General features: G+C 44.2%; 1 protein-coding gene across 3 annotated transcripts in view; it reads right to left on the reverse strand.

The window, feature by feature from the left end:
* Positions 1-20,521, reverse strand: part of Cdk5rap2 (CDK5 regulatory subunit associated protein 2) — a 173,905-nt gene that overhangs the window by 105,532 nt on the left and 47,852 nt on the right. For all 3 annotated transcript variants that reach the window (XM_052176652.1, XM_052176649.1, XM_052176650.1), the window contains exons 8-12: positions 18,875-19,037; positions 17,790-17,831; positions 16,883-17,002; positions 13,333-13,425; positions 7,701-7,919 (exon numbers count right to left, since the gene is read on the reverse strand). In XM_052176652.1, coding sequence (XP_052032612.1) covers positions 7,701-7,919; positions 13,333-13,425; positions 16,883-17,002; positions 17,790-17,831; positions 18,875-19,037 — 637 coding nt within the window. The remainder of the gene's footprint in view (positions 1-7,700; positions 7,920-13,332; positions 13,426-16,882; positions 17,003-17,789; positions 17,832-18,874; positions 19,038-20,521) is intronic.

Here is a 20,521-nt window from a genome sequence, read left to right on the forward strand (position 1 = left end):
AACATAAAATAAGTCAGAAAAATTAAGTCTTTACAAACTAGAAAAAAAAGTATTTCCTGTATCTTTTCTAGTTACAATGAAATTATGAAATACACAGAACTTAGATACCTAGAAACCAACAGGAGGGAACACTTCAGAAATTATACAAATTACAAAAAAACACAACCCCCTGTAACTCCAGTTCTAGGGGCTCTGACACTCTTTTCTTTGGGCCTTCATTGGCGCGCGTACGCACGCACACACACACACACACACACACACTCTTATGCACACAGAAACTGAACTCCATGCTGCTGAGCAAACAGCAGGTAACTGAGGCAGTCAGCCAATTAAAGGGAAAGATAATTATAGGGAAGAGGGATTTACAATTTCCTTAAACAAATGAAAATGGAAACAAAACACACAAAGTCAGTGGGATACAGCAAAAGCAGTACCAAGAGGCAAGAATACAGCAACAAAAGCCTGCATCAAAAACTGATAGAAAATAACCTAAAAAAGATAGACGTCAAGGTCTCACAGACGTGGAACAAAGCCAAGTGTGGTCCTGCGTACCTCCATCAAGTGGCTTACTACTACCTGAACTCCAGCTCCAGGGGACTCAATGTCTTCTGGCTTCAACAGGCACTATACTCATGGTGTACACACAGACCAAACATATTCTAATATTACAAATAAAATTTAAAAAAAAACCTCAATGAGATACTATCACACTACAGCTAGCATGATTATTGCCCCCCCCAAAGGATAATAAATGCTTCCGAAAACTACCCTGTGATCTACCTATCCCACATTTCCTTGCAAAGCAGCAAAACGCCTGTGACCGTTACAATTAAGAATGAATTCTAATGGCTGATAAGAGAGCTCAGGGATATGACCTAGAACTGTGGTTCTCAGCCAGTTGGTCACAACCCCCTTGGGGGGGGGGTCACATATCAGTAATTTACATTACAATTCATAGCAGTAGCAAAATTACAGTTATGAAGTAGCAACAAAATAATTGTAAGGTTGGGAGTCATCACATGAGGAACTCTATTAAACAATAGGGCCCCAGCATTAGGAAGGTTGAGAACCACCAGCTTAATATCAGGGTAGAGTCAAGTAGTGAAAGCTGCAGAGTGCATAGGGTCACTTTCACGGGGCCGTGCTCTGTTTACTGAGAGACAAAGCTTAGGACACCGGGAGGATAGACCGGCTCCTAACAGAGCAGAAAAGGAGCACCAGGTTGACTGGTCACTTTCACTTTGGCTTTCCAGGTGACTAGGCATCATTTATTTCCTTCCATTGAAGAAAACAGGACCACATGATTGACAATCCTGTTTCTCTAGGCTGTGCTTCTACATCTCCTAGCCTCAGTTTACTGGGGCACTTCTCACAACAGCTAAAATACAGAATCAGCCCAAGTGCCCATCACCAGATAAATGCATAAAAATACACAACACACACAGACACACAACACACACAGACACACACACACACACACACACACACACACACACACGCATGCACGCACGCACGCACGCACGCACGCACGCACACACGCACGCACGCACGTACACTCAGGAGTACTATTTGACCATAAAGAACAAGCCTGTCACAGAATTACAGGGCTTCAATTCATTCGAAACAAGCCACACAGAGAAAGATCAGCCACTGAATGTTCACTCCATATGTAGAAATACAGACACACACACACAAAGAACCTGAATTCAACAGGGATTCCTCAGAAATCGGAAGTGAAGTGGAGAGCTAGAGAGAACACGATCATAGAAAGGTGGACAGACATGATACATCGTACATAAGGGATGATAAGGAAATGTCCTGGTGAAGCCCACGACTGTGGACAATTATCATGTGCTAACTAGTGCAGCAAACAATATTAATGAAAGCCAGCCTACTGCATTCTTCCATCACATTGACTCATGGAGTCCTAGGATAACTTCAAACTCACTATGAAGATAAGGATGACTCTGAACTCCTGGTTCTACTGCCTCTCCTAGCCCAGGGATTCCAGATGGGCACTACCACACCTGATTCACAGCACTGGCGTTTCAGACTGAGCCCAAGAACATCCAACCTTGGCTGACCACTAAAGGAGTCATGTAACCACATGTTCTTGGGCATCCCCAGAAGCTAACTGACTCAGCTGCTGTGGGGATGAAGAAGAGCACAAAACCTTCCATCTGCTTTTAATTCAAACGGCTACTGTTAGAAGAAAACGTCAGCACACCTGAGGTGCGGTTGCTACATTTGCTATCAGAACAGGGTTGAGTGAAAGTTTGAAAACCTCAATCATACACCAGTTCCACCTTGCTCCCCAGTGAATACTGATTCTAAGATTTGTAGGATGCTGTCTCCTCGGCCGCTGAATTTCTGCACTAATAGGCAATGTTCCTTTGAGACTGTAGGTGCACTCTGGGCCAGCACTGAGCTGAGTGCTTCCTTTGCATATCAGGGCTCTCTCAGAGCAGGGAGGTTGGTTTTTAAACGTGGATTATTTGAAAACTAAAATATCCCTCAAATCTTAACATCACATTAGAAATGAAATCCAGGCCCTCATCCTTCTCCATCCAGAGAGTCTGTTTTATCTCTGGCCAGATGGAGAACAAGAAAGTTCTCATCCATCAAATTTCAACCTTATCAGGTTTTGCTGGGAGCAAGCTTGTCAAAGTGCTCGGTGCTACTTTTAAATATACAAAGGCGATTTCTTCAAAATCTTAATCAAGTAGAGGCATGCCGTGATGCGAGGACAACTTCCAGAATCAGCATGATGTGTGGTTGTAAGCTGTGCACAGCCTCCCTGACCGTGGTGCAAGCAGTCACGGGAAGTGTGAGATGTGGTGCTGGGCCCATGCAACTCTGTGCGGCTCCACTCCCATGTCTTCTTTTCATAAAAGTTCATTTGAAGAGCAAATGTATAATCTTAAACATGGACGACAGGAAATGAGGGCTGCAGCGATGGCTCAGTGGCTAAGAATACTTGCCGGTCTTCCAGAGGACCTGAACTCAGTTCCTAGCATCGTCATCAGGTGGTTGCATAATTGGAAAACAGTAACAGTGGCAGGAAAAATGGCTTAGCAGTTAAGAGTGCCTGTTCTTCCAGGTGACCCAGGACCCCGGACCCACAGAGTGGTTTATCATTTTCTATAACTCCAGTTCAAGAGAATCCAATGCCCTCTTCTTACCTCTGTGGGCACCAGGCATGCCCGTGGGACACACACAGGCAAAACACATACACATAAAATAAAAACTAAATCTTAAAAAAAAAAAAAAGTATTAGAAGCCATTGGAATGAGACAGTCCTGCACAGGTGACACACCTAAAATTCTAGCACATGGGAAGCAAGAGCAGGTGGGTGAGGTATTCTGGGTCAATTCTGTCTACATAGTGAGTTTAACCTTAGTTCACTGGGCTACATAAGACACTGTCTTTTAAAAATAATATTGAAAAGGGCCTCTGTGGAGAACGGACAAAGCTGAGGCTAAAGTTGAGCAGAGATCTGAGTATGACTGCGGCAGACATAGACAGGATACCACACTTTGTTCAAGGGAACAAACCTGCATCCCCATCCCCACTAAGGCTTCCTAGTGTAACAGGAATGCATTTCTGCCTCTCTCACCCCTGTGGCCAACATTCTTCAAGGCTAGGCCTACCACTGTGAAGCCTCCCTCTTTTGCTTAGCTCCCCGGCACAACTCCATGCTCTGCTCCTTTCGGTCTATTCTGCTATTAGCAGCGAGCACACTGTATTTTACAAGCTCTATCCAGATTTCCATCACAGTTCTCCAGACTGTGTCTGACTTGAGTCTGCCTACTATATCCAGCTCCCAGGACAGAGTCAGTGGAGGGATGAAATATGTAGCAGTGACAAAGTCGCTCTCTTGGTCGCCCATGAAGACCACAGCAATTCATCAGAAAATGAAGTGGTCAGCCTTGTAAAGCAGCTTTTCCAGCAACCTTAGGCAGGAGCTACTAGGATGCCAGGCCTCCCTCCCCAAGGGCACTCTGACCCATTCCTCCAAGGGGTCAGTCAACTGGAAAAAAAGATACGCATGCTCTTCAGAGCAAAGATTCCTGATCCAGTGGACTCAGGTGGACAGCGGTCTACCATTCAACATCTGAGCAAGCACTTGGAAGATGCAGAAAAATGGGGGAAAAATAAGAAATCGCGATACAGAGAGCAACTATGACTCTTTTTTCATAACATAACATGCTTTTTTCTCACATATTACATCTCATTACTCATTTGTTTAATGCTAACATAAAAAGGATCCACATCATTTTAGGTTTGTTTAGAAAAAGTAAGTTGTTAGCTTAGAGGTTAAGCATCCCTAAAGGAAACTCAGCTCCAACCAAAACCCAGTGCTGGTGTCCACTTCTATAAAGACACCTTGGTGACCGCCATAACACACTAGATATCATGGAAGTTGTTACAGTCTACCCACACAAACCTTGAAACAAGCCCTGTTCTGCAGGTGAGAAACGGACAGCACAGTTTACACTCAACAGCTAACAAGGGACAGAAGAGGACTCAGTACATCATTCTCTTATAAAAGCTGGTATTTGTAAACTTTATTTGTATGGTGTGTGTGTGTGTGTGTATATGTGTGTGTGTGTGTGTGTGTGCGTAAGAGAGAGAGGGGGGGGAGAGGGAGGGAGGGAGGGAGATGACCCAAGTGGCATAGCAGCTGTGTGCTAGACAGAGGATAACTATAAGAAGCATTTTTCTCCTTCTATGCTGATTCTGTGGGCTGTCAGGCTTGTATAGAAAGCACTTTCGCCCTTTGAGACATCCCACTAGCCCAGAAACTGGGATTTGCAAGGACACGACATTCTACTTAGTTCTTTTAAACTGTACATTATGCTACAAAGACATCAGTTCAAAACATTTCACATCTGATTTATAAATAAAAAAAATAAAAATTAAAAAAGGAAAGGGACATTCTGGGCTTTCTGAGTTTTGTAAAAGCATCCCCTCTTGGACCTATGGTCCTAAGCCTAAGCCTAATCCACTGTCATCAAATGCTATGTATTGATTGAGGTTCTTAGGATGTACTAAATGCTATCCAAGTATCATTTTGGGCTACCTGTTAATAAGTACCAAAGATTTAGAGGGACTCCAGTTAAACTACCCCAAAATTAAATCTATTCCTGGTAGATCATGCAGGATTTTGCCACCTAGGTGACAGTAACAACTTTAATTAGAGTTTTGGCTTATAGCCAGCAAATGCATCCTGCAGAGCTAAGTGCCCAGGTACTGAAGCACACACTTGTCAGGGCAGCAGATGACAGGTCCTGTGACAGATGCAAGCACTGTTACACAGTCTAGGGACTCACAGTCCAACACAGGCCGCTATACAAAAAACTTGACTTACTCTTGTCCCATACCTGCTTGTAGTAAAGCTGAGAGTCTGAGCCAGAGACATAAATCTGAAGTAAAGCTTTCTCGAATTCTTTACCACCCCACACACACAGAGTTGTGGGGATTGGTTAGAGTCTGAAGCCTTTGGGCCAAACAGGGCATTTAAATCAGGATGGAAGAACAATAAAGACCAAAGTCACCTCCCTGTCACAGCCTACTGAGGTCACTTTAACTGCCACAGTCAATATGCTGAACTGGGAATACTTGTTCCTGCTTTCTTAGGAATGTCTATGAACTTGCTTCAAGTGATATGGGTCCCTCTGGTGGCAAGGAGGCATGTATCAGGGTACAGAAGACCTATCTGATTGTTAGATCCCCACAGTAAAACTAAAGCCGTATTCACCAAAGCCTGCCCAATACAAGCACTCGATAAATGTGCATGGAATAAACAAAAGTACAAATTATAGCATGTGCTAAGTCAACTGGCACAGTGTCTGTAATCAAAGAGATTAAAACCAACATGAGAGCTGACCCTTGTGGGCCAACTTCTCATGCACTTGCATGGTCAGGCACAGTGCGTCCACTGGTCTCTGATCCAAACTGCTTCTACCAAAGGCATTGTCTTTCCATACAATGAGCCAGAAAATGAATGCTCCTGGCGTGGGCGTCTGAGAAAGACTGCAAGCATTGGCTTGCCATCAGGATTCAGGGAATGCCAAACAAAGTCTATTTGCTATGAGTCCTCTGTGTGGACTTTAAGTTGGGGCTCATGTAAAAATAGGGCTGTAGTATTTCCAACTTATTTTCAAGTTCACAAGAACAGAACAATGAGAAACAGCTAGATCCAGTCCCAGCAACTGAGAACCTCAATACTTACGAGCCCACCGGCTTGAACAGCATCGATCTGGCTTGCACAGACTTGCTTTGACTGAATGGGCTATTGTTGAAGACTCTGTAACTGTTCAGTTTTCTTTATAAAAACCCACCAGACGCATTTCTTCCCTTGGGCCTCAGTGCCAGCTGAAGCTGGCCTTTTATCTTAACATGTTCGTCTCCCAAACATTGGAGACCCTGAACCTCAATTCTCTTTTTCCTCTTGTTTCCAGGAACTGCCAGCAGAATCTTAAGTCTCCCACTTCTGCACCACAGGACACCACAAAACATTTAGCATCTATGCTATGGTTCCAAAGCCCTTGTCAGCGTTTCCTTTGAAATCCTGATGTCTTCATCATTATTCCCAAGCTCATTTAGTTGTACAAGTTTATGTAAACTACAACACATGTCTGAGAAACACTGAGAGGAACAAATTACTCTTTAAAGCTTCAAATAACCGGAATATTGTAGACTGGTTTTCTTGAGAATACATTATTCCAGTCTACAGAAAACACAGAATAAAAAAAAAAATCTCTCTATATGCACCATATCCCTACCTACTGCTGGTTTGCCAGCACCATAACAGAGTATAGTTGGCAAAGTTCTGAAATTACATACCAGATCCTTGCCACTTGCATATCTCTGTGTAGGTGACCACAAGGAAGCCATTTAAATTATGAGGCTCAGTTAATCTGTAAATTAGAGTAACATTCTCTAAAACATGTTGTTGTGGCCACATACAAAGCAGCCACTGCTTTATAAGTGGCAGGTACGCTCTGTAACTAAGGATCAGGTCTGTGTGCTGCCATCAATCCTGACATCAGTTTCTGTTATCTATGAGGATCTGAAGGGTGAACTAAATGTAAACCGAGAACAAGGCCTGAGCTTTGAATATCTTCCTTTCCAATATTCTTTTCCAGTCTATAGAACACAGTAAAACCTGAAAGTGTATAGGAAAGATCTAACACTGGATATGACTACTTTCACAGTAAGGCTTGAATGTACAAGGCCAGCCCTAGAATGATATCAAGGACACCAAAAAAAAAAAAAAAAAAAAAACCTGCAAAATTTAAATGCCAAAATCCAATCATCCACTCAATTAAAGGGTTTCTTAAACGAAGACATAGGTCAACAAATGCATAAGAAAGTATTCAATGTTCTTAGCTATCAGGGAAATACAAATTAAAACTGCTCCAAGAACTCACTGCATCCTAGTCAAAATGTTATCATAAAAACAAAAACAAAACCATTAATAACACAACAAACACTAGCAAGGATTCAGGGAAAGAAATACCTTATTCCCTGCTGTGGAAATGTAAACATGTGCAACCCCTATGGGCATCAGTATGGTGGATCTAAAAAACTGAAAACAGAGCTATTGTATGACTCATCTCCCTGTGAGAAGAAGCCATGGCTGGCCCCACCCCTGATGCAGCACTCATGATGTCAGGAGAGTAGGCGGGACTCACGTGGATGGTTCTGGCTCCTCGGCTCCCCTCTTGGTGGGCTTCCTCCAGGTCCCGCTCTAGTCTCAACTTCTCCTTCTTCAAGTCATTCAGCTCCTGGGTGACCTTTTTAACATTCCTGAGCAACCTATGGTTCTCAGTGCTCTTGGTGACATTTTCTGAGTGCAGCTTGGCCAACAGGGCTTCCTTCTCTTCCAGAGCAGCCTCACAGTCCTCGGACCCCTAAGAGAGGGAGAGCAGAGAGACCGGGTTTCACATGTCAGAAGCAAACCAAGAAGACCTGCCATTTTGCCTACCAGGCAGGGAGGAAGAAAAATGCGCAGCATTCAGTATCCAGAGCCCAAGGAGTAGCATTTTGGGAAAATACAGGACAAAGTGTAGGTTGTGGTACTGTTGGTAAGGGTGGCCCACAGTTCTGTCAAAGAAATACAAGAGGGAAAACACAAACTGCTAACAAAGCTAACTTCTATGCAGTGGGAATATAACTGACTTTCTATTTCTCTGGATTTTCTAATATTTTAAGTTAACTGAGCACGTTGCTTTTATAATGGTATCAAAACAATGTAATTAAGTAACTTTAAAAGGGTAGAAAATGTTGTTTGGAGTATAGTTGGTAAGTCACTTGCCTAACATGTGTGAATCCCTGAGTTCAAGCCCTCATGTCATAATCAGTCAACCAATAATAATTAGGAAATGAAGAAAAAGATGGCAAACAGTGGTGAGTCCTAACACCAGCAATAGTCTTCACTAGTATGACTCACACCTGTCACAGGATTTTCCCTGGCCAAATACATTAAGAGAGCAGAAGGACAGGAAAAAGGGAGGCGAAGCTAAGAGTTGCAGAGACAGAGAGCATCTCAGGGGAGGAGGAGAAAGGCCAACATGGAGGCAGACGTGAACCAGCATGGCTTTAACCAGCCACAGGTAGTTATGATATCATAAGGTAAGAATAATTGGGATAAAGCTTTTATCATTATTAATTGGTTCTGAAATTATTATATTGGCAACTTGTAAATTGAGAATGTATTGATATATAAATCTGATTGGTTAATTGTAAGCTTCTATGTCTTGTTTCTCCCAGGTAAATGGGTGTAGTGATGGCTGACTGCAGGGTGGACAGTCGTGTGGGGGCTGGCTAGAGTCATGGCAGGAGCTTGGGGAGCCTGCGGGGAGAGAGAGAGCTGGCTCCCCGCTGCCACAGAGAGCAACTGGAGCACAGAGAGTTGGCAGTTTCTTTTTTAATATTTCCCGCAACACACACCCAGTCATATCCAGAAAAATGAGGTAGCTGTCAACACAGCAGTCGAAGTCTACTTTGAAAGACTCTAATGTTATCAGAGTTGAAGGACTAAATGTATCAAGAATACTTTTACTTCATTAAATACAATTCACTGAGAAAATATTTATGTAACACACACAAAAAATGAACAAAATGCTTTAAACCACCAACACTAAAAGAATGAATTACAGTAAGTTCTCAGTTACAAAGTATGCTCATTTAAATAGGAGTATCTGATGTGAGCTTGCTTTGAAGGGATATTCTTCCTTAGTAACTCTGTAGAACCAAGAAATATATAAGGGGATGCAAATTAACCTTGCAACCAGGCATATACCTGGGCAACAAGAGGAATCTGATATCTGTGTCGATGGTAGTGCCTAAATAAATTCAAGCAACTTAGCCCATGCCCATAAGTGAATGATGCTCAGGGCTGCTACGTGACTACTCTGTCATCAGACTGCCCATAATGAAATCTGGAATTCGCATGATTCCCAGCTGCATGCTGCCCTGGCACAGCACCACTGACCCTCACCAGGGAAGACCCTAATTAACACCAATAAACTGGCAAGAATGAAAAGAAGACGACTAAATTCAAAGAGGATACTAGAGATAGGCATCAGTTAGGGGCTTGTTGAACACAGTCACTGTTCACAGTTACCAAGTACTGAGAATTTCTGCAGGATTATTGCATGAATAATGATGGCCAAGCCTCCTTAAAAACTCCAGCCTCGAAGAATTCAAATACACACATACGACTCATTTCATAAAAACACTTTCCATATTAAATTTTCCCTAAATAGCCCTTTGAAAAACTTCCCTAGAGTGCTCTTTACCTTTCCCTAAATGTTGCCCAAGTGGCAAATATTTGGCCCAATTACACGTGGCCAGAAACTAAAGGCCAAATAGAAAATTAGGCAAATTATTCCTGCTCACAATAAAAGGATCCAAATGCCCTAGTACAATTTTAGCTATGTGACTTGGGAGATGTTACCTTGGAAGACTGAGTAAAGAGATGCTGAAACATATATGTGAGTCGGCAATAATTTCAAAATGAAAATTTAAAAGTTTGAGGAAATCTACACTATGCTCCCATGGCCAGAATGTTAAAGAAAGTTTTATAGAACATGAAATATAGAACAGCCCAGTCCACATCTATAGTCCCAGATACTTAAGGGGTCAAGGCAGGAACCTAGGAGTTTGGGGCCAGCCTGGTTGTGGTGGTTAGAATGACGATGGTCCCCCAAAGGCTCATAGGTAGTAATATTATGTGAATGTTATGTGACCTTGTTGGATTAGGTGTGGCCTTGTTGGAGGAAGTGTCACTGGAGGTGGACTTTGAGGTTTCAAATGCTTAGGCCAGGCTCAGTGGCTCTGTCTCAGTTCCTGCTGCCTGCCCATCTAGATGTAGAACTCTCGGCTACCTCTCCAGCACCATGTCTTCCCACCATGACGATAATGAACTAAACCTGTAAGCCAGTAGCAGTTTAATGCTGCTGGCTGTATAAGAGTTTCTGTGGCCATGTTTTCTCTTCACAGCAAGAGTAACTCTAAGACACCGGGTAACATGCAAGAAACCCAATCTCTGATTTAAAAGGAGAGAGAGGGAGGCTGGGAAGATGGTTGGTTCAGTTAGTCCAGTGCTTTCTCCGTAAGCATGAGAGTCAGAGTTTAATCCCCAGAACCCATATAAACGCCAGACGGAGCTGTACGTGTCATAAGACAGCACTGGGACGGCAGAGACAACAGGGTCCCTAGGGTTTACCGGCCAACCAGTCTAGCCAAATTGACGAGCTCCAAGGTCAATGAGAGGCACTGCTTCAAAAATCAAGATGGAAGATCGAGGATATGGACCTCTGGCATCCTTGCATAAGTTTTTTTCTTTCTCTGTATGTGTATGTCTAAGTGTATGAAAGTATCAACAGAGAACATATTAGAGGTTTGCTGGCAATTTCTATTACTTCTTTCTATTACTTTAAGAATAGAAATTATTTTAAGTTTTTTCTTCAATAAGTGTTTTTACTTTTACACCTGGAGGAGAATGTTACTTCTAATCCAGAAATAACTTTAATGGCCAAGAGGAGTAACAGGCAGCCTACACTGTAAGCTGCAAACAGCCACACCTGTGATCTGAAGTTGAGTCTGTGAGTCTGTACCTTGGCAGCCCCTCCAGGAATTTAAATATCTCCTGCTGCTGCTTCATTGTCAAGTTCCATTTCAAGGAACCCTGTAGTCTGTCTGTCTGTCTCTCTCTCTCTCTTTCTCTCTTTCTTCTTCCTATTCTTCCTCCTCTTCTTCCTTGCCCTCTTCCTCCTCCTCCTCCTTGATTATGTATATGTATATATGTCTGAAAGGATCATGTAAGTAAAGTTGTCCACAGAGACCAAAAGAGGGTGCCAAATTCCTTGGAACTGGAGTTGCAGATCCAGGGGATTTGCTGTCCTTCCTGGGTGCTAAGAACCAAACTCATGCTCTGTGGAAGAGCTGCAAGTATTCTTTGCCACTGAGCCAGCTCTCCAGCCCCCACTGCTTTTAAACTCAGGCTGCAATTAGTTCAACACATCACCCAACGGGTCATTTTATATGAAAGAAGCTTAAGTCTGTAAAGCATTGAAACTACATACACCTCAGATGACTCACTGGTATAAACATGCAATGAACACTCATGTATAATCTGAGCAGTACAAGGGTGGACTTTGTACAGAGACTGATATTCTAGTCCTGCCACCACAAACTCTCAAAAGGTCAAAAGCATACCTCCTCTTTGGATAAAAAAACAAGAGAATTTCTGAGAACTGCCAATCTGATGCACAACTCAAGAGAGTTTCAACAATGCCAGATTTCTGTGGACTGAAGACAAGGACCTAGCCCCACGCTGCTATTGTGAGACCTCGCACTGCATGTGTTGCATTTTGATCAGGATCAATAGTTATTAAATCACTAAATGCATGTCATGTGTCTGAATAACAGTTAAGTTTATAAGGCTGCTTTCTTTCTTTTAGGCACCCACATAACAAGGAAAAGTAAAATATACTAAGGATGCCTGGACTTGGGCTATTAACTGCAAGCATTTTTTTTTCTTAAGCAATGGAAAATATTGATGGTTTTCCAAAGAATTTGGCCTTTAAAGCTTGTTATTTTCTAAGCAAGGGGGAAATGGTGTAAAATGTAAGCTCAGCTCCATTCCATCATCTACTGTCAAAACAGTAGAAGCAGCAAGTCTAGGATCTCAAAAGCAGAGAGATCTGTCTATGCTGCTAGCATCCCGTGATTTAAACCAAATTACTGCAATTATTCTTATTGTGAGCCAAAACTCTGCAACAGATAAGGCAGGAGGTATGAATCTTAGAAGTCCCATGGCCCTAAATCAGACTGATGTACTTTACTAGAAGCAGCCTTGGTGCAGGAGTGAGAGGAGAGCTTAAGCACGAGTGGACTTAACCTGTGGATGGAACTTCTCTGATTCCACCTCAGTAACAAACAGGCTTACATAAACTACATAGGTAAACTAGAAACATGGAAGGAAAACACTGAAATAATTAAAAGCACAAAGATAATCTAGAAAAGATAGGGACTGTCCTGAGGAGTGGGTGGGAGTCTTAAAGCGCAACGCTATGGACATAAAAGAGATCAGAGACATCAAAGCCTGGACCACAAATTCAGAAAGTAGCAAGAAGGAAGAGGCAACCAGAGAAAAGAAGCAGAGGACTCCACATTGTGGAGTATCAGAAGCCTGGGGTCAAACCCCGGCCCTGTCACTCATCAGTGTGGTGACCCCATGCAGATCATATTTCTCATCCTGGAGTTGCCTCAGCAATTAAACAAGGATATGAACAGTATCTGCTTCAAATGTTACACAGGTTGGCTGGGAGGCGACCTGTGGAACCGGAGCATGGCTGGGTACAAGGCAGTGTTCAACAATCGCCTGCCATCACTTCCGCCTGCTGACTTAAAGCCTGACTCTACCACCTGCCAGCTGTGAGAGCGAGTATGCCACATACTCTCAATGAGCCTGAAAACCCTCAAAACACAAGGCTATGATAATTATTTTCCTCAAGGACTGTGAAGATTAAATGAAATATTCTACATAAATGCTAAAAGCAAGCCCAGCAATCTCAACTACTAGAGTAGCTGTCTTCATCACCATCACCATCATCATTACCACACTGAAAGGCCTGAGAAGCTCCCAAAACTAGTGGAGGACCTCCCTTTAATTATATATACTCAACCAATTCCATCACTAAAGAGCATGCACGGTTCCCCTTATTGCAAGCCCCCAGGTTCTCTTCAGCTGCAAAGTCCAGGCCTCTCCTGGGATGAAGCCCTGAGTGAGACACTTTCACTAATGAAAACTCTTACCTGGAATCTGGGGACCTGAGTTTTCAAGGGAGCCTCTCTGCCTTTGGTGGAGTCAGCAGTGAGCTTGTTGATTTTGGAATTAATTTCTTCAACCTGGCAAAACAACAAATGGTGGACACACACATAGCTGGACTCCCCTTCCCTGACCTGTAGTGCTTTATAGACACAAGCCCTGAGTGGGATTTCTGGTTTTGCCATTTGTTAACCGGATGGCTTAACCTGAAACTGAATCCCCTCACCTGTTGCCATGGTCCATATAAAGTCAGAGTATTTCCCCCATGAGCCTATGAGAGACTCTCAGGACTCAAAGGGAGGGACCTTAAATGAAAGGCCCTACAGTAGGGAGAGGGAACTTATAGAGCCCACCTTCAGCAGGAAGATAGGGCATCAAGAGAGGGGGTTGTCATCCCACAGTCAAAACTCAGACCCATATTTGTTCTGGACTGAAAGAACTGTGGGGATGGATCCAGAGAGAAACCTGAGGATCCATCCAGGGAAGAAGGTCCAGGGACAGGCCCAAAGTGGGATCTAGCTCAAGGGGAGGTCCCAAGGTCTGACACTATTACTGAGGCTATGGAACATTCACAAAAAGGGAGCTATCATGATCACACTCCAGAAGACCCAACAAGCAGCTGAGTCAGATGCAGATATTTGCACCCAACCAACGGGCAGAAGCTGCTGACCCCTGTGGTTGAATTAGGGAAAGACTGGAAGAAGCTGAGGAGGAGGGCCACCCTATAGGAAGACCAGCAGTCTCAATTAACCTGGACCCCTGAGATCTCTCAAACATTGGAATACCAACCAGGCAGCATACACCAGGTGTCATGAGGCCCCCAACACATATACAGCAGAGGAATGCCGGGTCTGGGTTCAGTCAGAGAAGATACATCTAACCTTCAAGAATCCGGAGGCCCCAGGGAGTTTAGAGGTCTGGTTGGGTAGGGTATGAGGGGTGGTGACATCCTCGTTGGGTAGGGTATGAGGGGTGGTGATATCCTCGTGGAAATGGCGTGGGGAGGAGGTATGGGATGTGGAACAGTCAGAAGATGGACCAGGAGGAGGGAATAAAATCTGGAGTATAAAAAGAGTAAGGAAATAAAAGAAAAAAATTTTTAGCAAATTTAAAAGAAAGAAAGGAAGGAAGGAAGGAAGGAAGGAAGGAAGGAAGGAAGGAAGGAAGGAAGGAAGGAGGGAGGGAGGGAACAAAGGGAAGAAGGAAGGAAGGAAGGAAGGAAGGAAGGAAGGAAGGAAGGAAGGAAAGAGGGAGGGAGGGAGGGAGAGAAGGAGGAAGGAAAGAAAGAAAGAAAGAAAGAAAGAAAGAAAGAAAGAAAGAAAGAAAGAAAGAAAGAAAGAAAGAAAGAAAGAAAGAAAGAAAGAAAGAAGGAAAGAAGGAAAGAAAGAAAAAACGGGGAAAAAGAAGAAAAAAAAGGAAGTGAGCCCTAGTGAGAGGACCTTGAGTAACCTTGGCACATGCTCTCAGAAGGCCGAGTAGCCCTAAGTATCAGGCTTCATCTGACAACATGATCTGCCCCTCTTGCCCAGAGACCTGCTACCTGTCATTACATCTCATCAGAGGCTGACCACATTAGAGAGAGTGATCTTGGACTTTCAGCATCAGAAAAAAAATGGGTGAAATAAAACTCTTTATAAAGTTATCCTGCCTCTGAAACATCATTGTAGTAATGGAAAACAGACTAATGCATGATAAATCCAACTCATCTAACTATGGTGTTGTTAGTGCTAATGAAGCAATGTACATTAGCATAAAAACAACAAGCATTGATAGTATTACTGTTTGTCCATTCATGACTCATTCAATAGCTTTGAGTGGCTTTCCCCAAAACTTTGTACTTTTTATACCCTGGGATCCACTATGAACTCCCACCTCTGTACCTTGGAACTGTTCCACTACTAATACCACAACACACTGAGGGCTCCTACTCCAGCAGGACCCCAAGCATCATATGAACCATAGCTACTATGGCAAAAAAACAAATCACAGCTGTAGTGGACACTGTGCTCCCTTAGTTTCTCGGCACCAGTTTCCAACCTCTGTAACCACTCCTGTGTATACTGTCTCATCCCTAAATTCATAGTCTGGCTTACAGTGGCATCCTTAGCCAGTCTATGCTTTCACTGACTATATTGGTCCACTCTCAGAATCTTAACTTGTGACTAACAACATGATTCCCAAGCCTTTGCCTCTCTTGCCATGTGTCACACTTGTTAAGCTCTCTGCCTCCTAACAAGGAAGGCCTGCACAGTCCTCAAGGCCAACATTCTTGTCACAATGTCATATTCTACTCTCCATGCTCTAAACAATGTCAATGTCACCTCATATCCCCACTCACCCAACACAAGACACCTAGAGTCACCTCGACTGTTCCTTCTCTGAATTCTCAGATCTGATTATCAGATTTTCCAATCTTTTATCTATTTTTAATTATTTCTATTATTTCTTGAATACAATCTTCTTCCCCCATTTTGCTTGCTATTATCTCTGTTCTAAAAATGCCTTTCTTGGCTCTTAATTTGCCTCTACTCTCTGCCTCCTAAATCCACTCTTCCAATCCAGCCAGAGGCTCCTCTAAGGTGTAAATGTAGCTGTTACTTCTGCTACTCATACCCTGCAAGCAGACAATATGATTAGTCCCCAACACCACTGGGCCCTTGCAGCTTACCCAATATCTACAGTTTTATCTGTGCACTTTGTTCCCCTGGACCATTTGTGCTGCCACACACCACATGTTTTGGCCATTGTGTTCTCTGTCTCCAATCTGGTCTCCCATCTGCAGCTCTTTACCGGCTTATGCCTCTCACCATTCAGGACTCAGCATCAATTCAGCATCTCCTCCTCTAAGCAACATCTACTCCTCACATCCACCCTAATGAGGACGAGTTAGCCTTCCCTCTGCCTGCCCGACCCCTGCACTTGCCTCACTTCCAACACCCATCACTCTGACTTGCACATCACACATTAGTGCTTGGTCTCTCTGGTGGGAGAGAACAACAAGGGATAAGAGCCATCAGCCACTGCCTTGGGTCCCTTGGGTCCCTGTCCCTAAGGCAGCAAGCCAGGTGGGCTTTCTGGATCCCAGCCACAGCCCTGCTTCCCAAATTCCTCAAGTTTCAAAAGTCTCAAGTTTCAGCTGTCCTTCAGGAGTCATCCTGTCCTGTCCTTCAAGGCAGTCCCTAGCCTGTGCCTGACGAAGTCTCCACTGAGAGGCTAGACGCACAGCTGCCCTTTAACTCTTGGTCCTGAGGGAAGCTCGCCACTGCTTATGTCAGGGCATTCATGTTGAAATGATTATGTTTATGTATTATTTAAATTAACTTAACATCTTTGCACCTCTTTCAATGGCTTACTAGAAACCGTTATTCATATTTAGCTGCTGACAGCACTAACTGACGCGCACCACAACTCCACCTGACCACAGGACACACTTTCTGTACTGTCCTGGCACTTACAGACTCTCTGTAAACTTCAGGGAAGGACAGGCAAGCCACAGAAACTAATAAAGAAAAATCCCACTTCACTCCTCAGACATACCTCTTTCTCCTTTGATTTTAATGCCATGGTTAGACCCTGAATGGCTTTATAACTCTTTAAGTTATTTTTCTTCTCTGTAGCAATTTCTCTTTCCTTCTCTCTCAGGTCCTCCTGAAGTGCCTAAATTAGATTAGAAAAAGATTCACGAAGTTGATGTGTTCCAACCAAAATGCACTGTAAATATATCTTTAAGAGCACACTCAAATGCAGTTATTCTATCTTATTCCTGTCAACCTGTGATTAATGTTTCCTAGTCGAGCCGAACGCCATGGCATCAGCTCCCAGTTACTGTGTTACTGCTCACAGCAGCAGGGCTGGGTGAAGGGAAGGGGATCAGATCGCTTGAGCAGCTGACAGCTATTCCTATGGGAAGGGCTCCAGTGCCTTCTAAAATCTGAATACAGTCACATCAGAGTCTTCGAAACTGCACCAGGTTATTTGGGGGAAATAACAGATCATTAATTTCATTCCTTAATGCTACACAAGCTAGGAGAGTTTGGTCTGATGGAGACGGGGCCGTACATTTATAGTCCTGAGTTCATGTCTTAAGATAATCACTCCTGCCTCCCTCCTGGGCTGTTGTGAGGATCAGATGAGATAATGGATATGAAAGTACTTTCTACACTGGCAGGCACTGTACAAATGCCAGCTGTTGTGACTAAGGGCCCCGGGAACCTGGGTGTTGGAATCAAATAAGAAAATTCCCCCCTCCCAGCTATGTAATCCTGGGCAAGTGACTTCACCTTCTGAGTCTCAGATATCACATCTGTAACATGGGAATGTCCATGGGACAAAGCTATTGCAAGGACTGAGCAACTCCCTCTACTGTGCTTTATGCATAACTGGTACAAAGAATTATCTGTTATGAGAGGCAAACAGAGAGGAAGTCTTAAATAAGTCAACATACCTGTATCTTCTCTTCAAAGTGGTTTCTCTCCTTCTGCCATTCCTAAGAAAAGGCACTCATGAGTGAGCCGGAAGAGGAGTATCCAGGAGGAGGCGCTTCCGACGGCTTCCCCACAGCCATTGGGATGAGCATCTCATTCACTTGCTCCCTCCATGCATGTGCAGACCTCATTAACACAAGTGCACCCTTGTTGGCCCCCACCCACAGCCTGACTCGCTCTGACAGAGACAAGTGTGACTGCTGGCCACAGGCTTGGTTGCAGTTCTGTGGCAGAGCTTCAGAAGAACAGGTAAGGGGCCCATTAGAGGGCGGGGCCTGGGAGTCAAAGCAGGAGGAGGGAGCGTAGTGGCAACTACACTGCAAAGGAACAGTGACAAGGCTAATGTCTGCTAAGGTGACAAGGACAAAAAACGCTGCTCCACAAAGAAATCATGCCCTTTCTTGGGCTTCCGGAACATACCCTGATGTGAACAGACCATGCAGCAGCCATCTTTGCCCAAAGAGGACGATAGTCAAGATAGCTTGTCCTGGAGGCTTCAAGAATAAAGAGGGTTCCAGGAGATTTGAGCCTAACTACTAGCAACTCACTTCTTGGCACCTAGAGGCCTATGACCACTCTGAGGCTGATCCTAAACTCAGTCAGGGGATCACAATCTCTGCTTGGCCAAGAGGCCCAGAGGCCTGAGCAGGGTACTATGTGTTGCCATACCCAGAGCCTGTTAGCTCCCTTCTGCCACATCCTCTGATGTTTCACACCAAGTATGGCCTCAACCCTGTCTCTAACCACAAAGGAAAAATGGACATGGACAGTGCACCACAAGTTTATACTAAAAGAAACCTAATGGTGAAAAAGAAGCCCCAGGGTGATGGCAAACAAACACACGGGGATCTACACATACGCGGGTATGGGACACAGGAACAAAGGCGGGCCTGAACAAAGGCAGTACCTGCCGAGTCCCAGCTGACTGAGCTGGAACGTAGAAGTTACTGTGCAAACCACGCAGACTGAAGAGCGGCGCCCCACTTTCCACTTTCCGTGGAGCAGTCTGATGTGCTCCCCCTCCCGCTGTGCCCTGTCGCCTCACCTCAGCTTCTCTCTCTTTTTCTTCCCTCAGAGTGGCAGAAAGTCCTCGGAGTTCTCCAGATGACACGTTCTCGTCAGGAGATGCCATCTGAGATTTTTCCTCTTTAAGGCACTGAATTAAAGCTTCTTTGCTCTTCAAAGACAGCTTCAACTCCTCAATCAGTCTAAAAGAGAACAAAATTTAAATATTAATTTTGAGCTGCTCTCTTCGCTCAGTGGAGCAGGAGGAGGTAGGAAACAGGGCCAGACATCTTCAAAGTGGATGTGTCCAATGAATACACATAAACAAAATTGCATTCTTCAGGTCAGAGAGCAAGGAACAGAATTTAGGTGGCATTAACGAGTCCTCTTGTCTCTAGCCTTGCCCAGGGATTTAGCTCTGGAGCTGCCCCGTCTCTGGTCCGGCCATGCACCTGCTCAAAGGCCTTCAGTAGCTCCACTGCAGCAGCAGATTGCTAAGTTTTAAATAAGAAATACCCTCTCCAAAAGACATCAGGCCCTGAAGCCCAAGCAATCAGCCAATCAAGAGCTGTTTGGTAGCATAGATTTAAAAAGCAGGGCTTTCTCTCCATAGCTCATAAACACATGTCAAGCTAATGGCCGCACATTGGAATAAGGCACCCAGCTCCTAAGTCATAACAGCACCAGTTTCGTCCTGATCCCTATCCGCCTATAGAGGCTCACAGAGAGCTTGCTCCAAAGCTATCCTGTGGCCCTCCATGCCTCTGCATATGCTATCAATACCTTATGATAAGCACCAGAGTTCCTTAAATTGCATCTTCCATCTCTGAGTCTCAGAGAAGCTTTGCCAACTACAACCATAATGTCTTGTAGAAAATGTGAACAGTTCCCTTTTTGGAACCAAACTCGATGCCCTTGGATCAACTGCTCAGTGACCAAGCTAAGTCATTCAATCTCTCTGAGCCTGTGTTTGGACAACTTAAAACAAAAGTGTACTTCTGACATACAGCTGAACTCAACAAATGACTGCTGCAGTACTGATTCTATGTATGTGTGCCCGTTCTGTGTGCAGGTGCTTATCTATGCAGGTGTGTATAGAGGTCAGAGCTCAGTGTCCAAATGTTTTCTTCAATGGTATCTGTACCTTATTTTGGCTTTGCTGGGCTACATGCCTGGCTAGCAAGCCCCTTGAAATGCTGGGATGTATGCCATCACAGGAGCTTTTACGTGGGTGCTGGAAACCCCAACTCAGGTCCTCATGCTCACACAGCAAGCATGTTACTCACTAAGCCACCTCCCCAATCAACCCTGGATGTTCTGCTTTTTAAATCTTCAACAATTAACATTCGTTCTGAGGACTCTCCTCCACAGAGCCTTCTGTAGCTAAGCCCAAAAAGCAACCCAGTTTTGTAGAAACACAGGCCTGGAGGTCTGGCAGAGCTAACCTCGTAAAGCACCTGGCTTCCATGCCCAAGGCCAGAAGCGAGACATGGGCAGCAGAAACACCTAGCAGTGCAGTGCATCAGAGCTCAGCAGTAGGATCTGCCTGACAGCCTAGGAACCTGGAGGGAGGTGCAATACTGCCCTCTAGGGGTTCAGCTCGGATATAATCAGTGGGGAAAATGGACAGCTACAAGTCACCAAATGTAGATTTAAAAATGGTAAGATGGGGACTAGAACCAGGTGA

Source organism: Apodemus sylvaticus, chromosome 3 (assembly GCF_947179515.1).
Source record: "Apodemus sylvaticus chromosome 3, mApoSyl1.1, whole genome shotgun sequence".
NCBI lineage: Eukaryota > Metazoa > Chordata > Mammalia > Rodentia > Muridae > Apodemus > Apodemus sylvaticus.